We start from the raw sequence: 8,492 nt of genomic DNA on the forward strand, positions 1-8,492 counted from the left end.
AGACGACTACACCAAGCTCCCAGTGTCTGCTTTGGCATGGTTTCTATGGTTAGATGCCCTTCCTAGTGTCAGTCACTTTACAGAGAGTGTAATGTGAGCTTTTTTCATGGCACCAAGTAACTTGTGAGAAAAGATCCACTTAAACTGAGCAAGGATGTATTATTGAGAGAAGTGGCTTTTTGCTGGGTGATGAGAGGTTAAAATATGATAGAAGGACAGGGACAGGTGTCTTACTGTAGATATATTTCATTACCCCCAAGTGTATTAACGATCCTTTTACATATTAAATATAAAAGTAATGCTTGTCAAGTTGACGAAATGGATGATTAAGGATTCATCATCAATGTTTAACGTCCGTTTTCCATGCTGGCATGGGTTGGATGGTTCAACTGGGGTCTGGGAAGCCAGGAGGCAGCACCAGTCTGATCTGGCAATGTTTCTAGTGCTGGATGCCCTTCCTAATGCTAACCACTCCGAGAGTGTAGTGGGTGCTTTTTACATGCCACCAGCACAGGGGCTAGCATCAACCACAATCGGATGGTGCTTTTTTACATGCCACCAGCACGGGGACCACAACTACGATTTCCATTTGATTGTAATTTGATTTCATTTTGATGTTTGTTTATTTCAGTGGTCGCATCAGCTATTATACCGAGCCACCCGAAAACGTTACTGCGCATGTCAGTGCAGAAATTGTTAGCGAAATGGGGAAGTCCTTTGACTTGGATGCCATTAAAGATGAAGAAATTCAGATATTAAATCGTAAGTGATGGTTTTCATACAAACTACCACCACAACCAATGCTGCTATGTCCATCTTGAGTGTTTGTAATGTTGGTGTTTTAGGAACACAAACTGATGTCAGTATGTATGATTGATGATTGACCTGAAGATTGATTGAAGGGTCTACAGCTATAAAGAGTTTGTATGATTGATGACTGACCTGAACATTGATTGAAGGGTCTACAGCCATAGTTTGTATGATTGATGACTGACTTGAAGATTGAAGGGTCTACAGCCATAAAGAGTTTGTATGATTGATGACTGACCTGAAGATTGATTGAAGGGTCTACAGCCATAAAGAGCTTGTATGATTGATGACTGACCTGAAGATTGATTGAAGGGTCTACAGCCATAAAGAGCTTGCTTCAAAAGTTCATATCCTTGCATTATATTTCTCTCTAAGCTTGTGTGTGTCCCCACATAACAACAATTACCAAGCTATATATATATATATATATATATATATATAGGCGCAGGAGTGGCTGTGTGGTAAGTAGCTTGCTTACCAACCACATGATTCCGGGTTCAGTCCCACTGCGTGTCACCTTGGGCAAGTGTCTTCTACTATAGCCTCGGGCCGACCAAAACCTTGTGAGCGGATTTGGTAGACGGAAACTGAAAGAAGCCCGTTGTATGTATTTGTGTGTCTGTGTTTGTCCTCCCTACCATCGCTTGACAACCAATGCTGGTGTGTTTACATCCCCGTAACTTAGCGGTTCGGCAAAAGAGACTGATAGAATAAGTCCTGGGGTCGATTTGTTTGACTAAAAGCGGTGCTCCAGCATGGCTGCAGTCAAATGACTGAAACAAAAAAATAAAAGAATATATAGCAAATGAAAGACAGAAGATGAAATATACGAGAATTTATTATTGATCACAATTGTTTTGACACATTTAGCCTCGATCCCTCACGGGTGGGACACTCAACAACTGGTTCATATCATAAGCACAGGTGTGGCTGTGTGGTAAGAAGTTTGCTTCTTGAATGCATGGCTCCAGGTTCAGTCCCACTTTGTGGTACCTTGGGCAAGTGTCTTCTTTTCTACTCTAGACACAAGGCCTGAAATTTTGGGGGAGGAGGCCAGTCGATTAGATTGAGCCCAGTATGCAACTGGTACTTAATTTATTGACCCCCAAAAGGATGAAAGACAAAGTTGACCTCAGCAGAATTTGAACTCAGAACATAAAGACAGACGAAATACTGCTAAGCATTTTGTCTGGTGTGCCAACGTTTCTGCCAGCTCGCCATCTTTGGACAAGTGTGTTCTATTATGGCCTCACATTGACCAAGGCCTTGTGAGTGGATTTGGTAGAGGGAAACTGAAAGAAGCCTGTCATACATACATGTGTGTCTTTGTGTCGGTGTTTATCCCCAACCACTGCTTCACACCGGGTGTTGGTGTGTTTACATCCCTGTAACTTAGCAGTTCGGCAAAAGCGACCAATAGATTAAGTATTGGGCTCAAGAAAAAAGAAAAGTACTGGAGTCAATTGATTCAACTAAACTTCTTCAAAGTGATACTCCAGCATGGCCACAGTCCAAATGGCTGGGGAAAAAAAGGTTAAAAACAAAAGATAAAGAGGTGCAGGTGTGGCTATGTACCAACTCTGAAGGCCAGTGGTCAACTGGTTCAGGGAGTTGAACTCCTGATTCTGTTTGTGAGTTCATTTCCTGGGTCAGGTGGTATGTTATTCCCTGAACAAGGTCCTTTCATTTCATTGTTGCTCCAGCTTTGCGCTGGCACAACCCTCTCTCCAACAAGCTCAAAGTTCCTCTGGTTCGTTGGTGGAGAGGCCAAGAAGACGCTTCTGTCTGCTCACAACTGCAAAGACAAAAGGCAATACTTCAAGTACAAGATGTACAAACTAATTAGACTTCAATCTGGAGTTCGTTTTAAGGAGGCAATGCACCAGGAGAGATGCTTAGTGGCATTTCTTCCAACTTCGCATTCTGAGTTCAAATCCCACCAAAGTCAACTTAGTCTTTTATCCTTTCAGGGTTGATAAAATAAGCACCAGTTGAACGTTGGGGTCTATGTACACAACTTATCCCCTCACACACACACACACCAATTGCTGGCCTTGTGCAAAAATTCGAAACCAACATGTTAAACCCTTAACAAAACACTGTACCACTGATCAATCTACGTTTCCAGATCCCCCTTACCCTGGCACCCACCAAAATAAGATTTATGCAAAGACGGGTCTATTTTCAAACAATGTTCTTTTAGCAGGGTTGTTGAAAGAATTGCTAAATAGAATTCTGAAGACTGTTGTGATGTCGACAAAAGGACTTTGCTAAATAATCTACCCCACATGTGTGCTGTGTCCACTCACTGTTTTTACCTCTGTACTATAATGGCCTCCACTCCTCAGAGTTGGCTGTTCTTGTCCCTCCTCCGCTCAACCCCCTTCATCTCTCCATCTTTTATCCGCCTTGCTGTGTCCAAGCCATACTTTCCTTATCACTATGGTCGATCCTTCCTCTTCACAACATCATCCATCTGAAATCTTCTCCTGCAGACAGAACAGTAACAATATAAACCCCTCAGCCAAGGGTCAAGAGCTGTGCCTCTTCTACACCAGTGGTTCTTAACCAGGGTCCATTTAAGATTCTGTTGTTAAAATATATCTGCACTAAATTGATTGTGGCTGTGTGGTAAGTAGCTTGCTTACCAACCACATGGTTCCGGGTTCAGTCCTACTGCGTGGCACCTTGGGCAAGTGTCTTCTACTTGTGAGTGGATTTGGTAGATGGAAACTGAAAGAAGCCCGTCGTATATATATGTATGTATTTGTGTGTCTGTGTTTTTCCCCCCTACCATCGCTTGACTACTGATGCTGGTGTGTTTACGTCCCTGTAACTTAGCAGTTCAGCAAAAGTGATTGATAGAATAAGTACTAGGCTTACAAAGAATAAGTCCTGGGGTCGATTTGCTCGACTAAAGGTGGTGCTCCAGCATGGCCACAGTCAAATGACTGAAACAAATAAAAGAATAAAAAATAAGAGAAAACGTTTTAACAATTTTTTAATATAAAATGTGATTTTTTTTCAACCTGAAATGAGTATGGAGGTTCATGGGAATTAAAGGGGTCGATTGGCAAAAAGTGGTTGAGGCCCACTGATCTAGAGTCTTCAAGCTGAAAAGGGAAAATAGGACTGATTGACCTAAAACTAAACCAATACAAGTAAACCAAATCTAGATTTGGTTTTTATTTAAAAGAAAATAAGACTCTGCTGACCGGGACTGAAGTATAATCTGGGGGGAATTAGTGTGCTTTGATCTCTTGTATTTTATTTTATAATAATTTTAATGAGATGCAAATCAAGTTTCTGAGAAAAGAAGGGTTTTTTTACTGAATTAAATGTATTAACCATTTTGATTTAAACCAGTCGTATCTGAACCAAATATTCAACAAGGTTTTATGTTCAGACTGGTCAGATCCAGCCTCTCACACCTAACCTGTAATGTCGTTTTAAAAATAGAGAATCACGTCATTGAAATCTCAAAGCTACGAGATAATGCAGGATTAATTCAAAGCAATGTGAATAAATAAATGTTAGGTTTGAGGAAATAATTTGAATGCAAAATGGTTCATGAGGATGGAGTTGTGAAGCAGCTCTGCACATCATCATCATCATCGTTTTACGTCTGTTTTCCATGTTGGCATGGGTTGGACAGTTTGAATGAGGACTGGTGAAACCAGATGGCTACACCAGGCTCCAATTTGATCTGGCAGAGTTTCTACAGCTGGATGCCCTTCCTAATGCCAACCACTCCAAGAGTGTAGTGGGTGCTTTTTACATGCCGCCAGCACGGGTGGGGGGGCTGGCATTGACCACATTCGAATGGTGCTTTTTATGTGCCGCCGGCATGGGGAACCAGTCAGGCGAATCTGGCAGCAACCCACGCATGACTGGTGCTTATTGCATGCCGCCAGCATGGGAACCAGTCAGGCCGCACTGGTATGAGCCACAGCTACAATTTCCATTTGATTATGATTTTGGTTTTACTTGACTCAACAGGTCTCCTCAAGCACAGCATGTCGCTCGATGATTTAAAAGTACTTTTTAGATGGACTGGTTATGTGACCCTGGTGTAGACTACGGCTGTGATCTCACTTCCCTTGCTGGGTCTTCTCAGTCACAGCAGATCTCCATAGGTCTTGGTCTTTTGTCATTGCCTCTGTGAGGCCCAACGTTCAAAGGTCATGCTTCACTACTTCCTCCCATATCTCCCTATGTCTCCCTCTTCTATGGGTTCTTTCCACTGTTAGAGAGTGACACTTCTTCACACAGCTCTCCTCATCCATATGCAGCATATAACCATACCAGTGCAATCGTCTCTCTTGCACACCACATCTGATGCATCTTATGTCCTACATTTCTCTATCTAGTATGCACACTGACATCACACATCCAGCAGAGCATACTGGCTTCATTTCTTTTTAGCTTACGCATGTCTTCAGCAGTCACAGCCCATGATTCACTGCCATGTAACATGGCAGTCCGCACACATGCATCATACAATCTACGCGTTGCAGAATGAAAACCTAACTTTCATTATGTTTCTGTTTACCTTATTTCAGATTCTAAACCTATGAGTAGCAGCTTCATCCCCGTCCCAGGATCGCAGCCAGTTACGTGTGTCATGGACGAGAAAGTTGCTAAGTCCATTGCAAGACAACAACTTCTTGGAATAGAAGAATCTAATGAAGAAGAAGTGGAAAGCATGGATGAAAATGAAGCCCCAGAAGCAACTGAGGTATTTTACAGAATCTGAATGAAATATTCTTAATATCGACAAATTTAAAATAATTATTGTGATTCTAAAACTAAGATGTATATTGTAGAAGAGGTATATCTATGGGGGGAATATACTGAGAGCATATTTAGCAAAATATTTTGGCAATGCAAAACCAAGTCGTTGTCATCGTTTAACATCCGCCTTCCCTGCTAGCATGGGTGGGACAGTTTCACAAGAGCCAGCCAGGCAGAAGCCTGCACCAGACTTCTGTGACTGTTTTGGCATGATTTTTACAGCTGGATGCCCTTCCAAATACCAACCACCCAGCAGCAGACTAGACTTGGTGCTTTTTCGTGGAACAAGCACAGGCAAGGTCAGTTCTGGCAAGCTTTTTTACAGCTGGATGCCCTTCCAAACACTTCATAGTGTGGATTGGGTGCTCTTTAAGTGGCACCTGCACTGACAGGGTCACCAAGTACTTGCAAGACAAAAAAAAAAAAGTAGAAACATGAAAATAATTAGAATTTCTTTAAATGAATTAGTGCCAGGTATGACATCTTATACAAAAAGGTTGCTTTTTGTGGTAATTAAGAAGTCAGGAATTCAAAATCATATCAGACAAAAAATTCTGTGATTCTGGATAGGAAATGAAGAGATGAGGTTCAATTGATAAACTTACCTGTGGCTCCTGTTAATATAAGCAACAGGTGAGGTGTTAGCATGAACAACTCTCACCTGGATAGCAGATTGGAAGGGATCAGTCATTGTATGACACAGGGACCATCTTAATCATTGTTTTAATGTTCACTTTCCCATGTTTCCATAAGATAATCTAAATCTGTTGAGGCAAATTCTCTGTGGCTGAATGCCCTTCTTGTTGCCAACCCTCACCTCTTTCCAAGTAATATTTCCCTACCACCAGACATAGGTTTTTCATGAGAGACTGAAAACGAATAGCATTGCTTGTGTGAGTGTGATCCTTGCTTACAACCATCTCTTGATGTCAAGACAAGGCTATATGCAAACACACACGAGTTCTGAAATTATACAAAAAAACAAAAGACTGAAGACAAGTGAGAGATTAGGTGGATTAGTTTGATGCTCAGGGAAAATGGAAGAAGCTTTTGGTGTTTCTACAGAAAGGAAAAATAAATGTATCTGGATTGATGGGGCTTCTTTCAGTTTCCATCTTCCAAATCTACTTGCAAAGCTTTGGTCAGCCCAGGATTACAGTAAGACACTTGCCCAAGGTGACACACAGTGGGACTGAGCCTAAAACCATGTGATTTGGAAGCAAGCTTGTTGCCACCCTTGCACCCCTATACAGCCTGGTATCCCTTTATAAGTTTGCATCTGGGATAAATAATTTTTCTGTCTTGTTTCAGTTGCAAAACACTAAGATATGCTTAAGTGGATCGCAAGCCACATCAACAACCAGTTTAGCCTCATCGACATCATCCAGTCAGAGCAGGAAAAATAAGGATGGACCCCATGTAGAACAGAAGAATAAAAGTCGCAAAGAAGACTTCAAGAAAATGAAGAAACTGAGAAAGAAGTCAGGTAAGTAATTAATTACGGCATCATTAAATGTAACGAGCTGGCAGTAATCATTACTGGAAATATTACTTCCAGCTCTTTACATTCTGAGTTCAAATTCCAGAGATCACCTTTGCCTTTCACCCTTTCAGGTCCAATAAAAATAAGAAGCAGTTAAGCACTGAAATAGACTTCCCCTCCCCTCAAAATTACAGGCTTTGTGCCAGGATCAAGAAATTATAAACTTGTGTTTTATTTATCTAAAACAGCAAGCCCCAGGCTGACATCATGTTACTTTACTGGTTGTAGGCAGTTTACCAAGGCATAAACCCATCTGAGTGCAAGAAGTATAACAGACCATTCCTTCTTTGACAAACGACTTGAAGCATCCATGGGGTTATTTTTTGAAAGAAAGGGATTTAGGATTCCTTTCTTTCCCTAAATCTTGGAGGGTCATCTAGTTATTCCCTTTTTAACATGTGGGCAACATCCAAAACTTTGATTTTTTTTTTTAAGGGGTGCCAACACCAAAAAAAGGTCAAAGAAAAATTTATTTATATTTCTAGAGGGAAGACCATAAAAGGATGGTTGAGGGCATCAATTGAGGACTGCTGCCTTAGACACTTTTAATTCTTAATATTCCACATTTTATACTCCGCTGAGACCAACCTAGCTTTTCATCCTTTTGCAGTCAATAAAATGTGTACCAGCTGAGCACTGGGGGTCAATGTGATCAACTTAAACCCTCCCCTGATAATATTTTTGGTTGAGGCTTTAAGTTAAAATATGACCCCTTGAATGTTGGTAACTGAAAACCATGTGCTTAGGATGCAACCCCTCAGCTCAAGAAAACCTGATTTGTTTCTCTCCCTACAGTGCTACTTATTCAGAATTCATTTTTCTCTCACTTTTCTCATGTTTATGGTTAAGATGGTGGCTTATTTACTAATAATACTGTGTCATGGCTAACTTAATAATTATATTCTCACACATCAATAATGTTGTTTATTCTAACCTTTTGGCATTCAGATTAATTCCTGCATTATCTCGTGCCTTCAAAATTTCAATAATGTGATTGTTTATTTTTAGAACAACATTGAAGGATAGGTATGAGAGGCCAGTTTGAACAGATATGGTCAATTTAAATGCTAAAGGGTTGAATATTTCATTCAAATTTGTGTTGTTTATCCTTTCATCCTCACACATTGATGTTGTGTAAAAATCCATTGTTATTTATATTTTCAGAAAAGTTGGCTTCTAACTTGTCTGACACCATGGATAGTTTGTTGACTTTTGATACAGAGGAAAACAACGGTGATGCTGAATGTATGGACTCTGGATCAGACTATGAATTTGACAAACATTTCTGAAGAAAAGGCTTGGCAGTGTTTCTGTATAAAGGCAAAATAAACCATGAAATTTTTAA

The 8,492-nt window shown here is 40.7% G+C and overlaps 1 protein-coding gene across 1 annotated transcript in view; it reads left to right on the forward strand.

Moving 5' to 3' along the window:
* The window catches only part of LOC106881136 (guanine nucleotide-binding protein-like 3 homolog), a 30,950-nt gene extending 22,458 nt beyond the window's left edge, over window positions 1-8,492 (forward strand). The window contains exons 14-17 of the mRNA XM_014931408.3: window positions 632-762; window positions 5,373-5,548; window positions 6,916-7,090; window positions 8,312-8,492. Of these exons, the coding sequence (XP_014786894.2) occupies window positions 632-762; window positions 5,373-5,548; window positions 6,916-7,090; window positions 8,312-8,436 (607 nt within the window). The 3' untranslated portion in view covers window positions 8,437-8,492. The remainder of the gene's footprint in view (window positions 1-631; window positions 763-5,372; window positions 5,549-6,915; window positions 7,091-8,311) is intronic.

The sequence above is a fragment of the Octopus bimaculoides genome, chromosome 1 (assembly GCF_046866305.1).
Source record: "Octopus bimaculoides isolate indiv1 chromosome 1, ASM4686630v1, whole genome shotgun sequence".
Taxonomy (NCBI): Eukaryota; Metazoa; Mollusca; class Cephalopoda; order Octopoda; family Octopodidae; genus Octopus; species Octopus bimaculoides.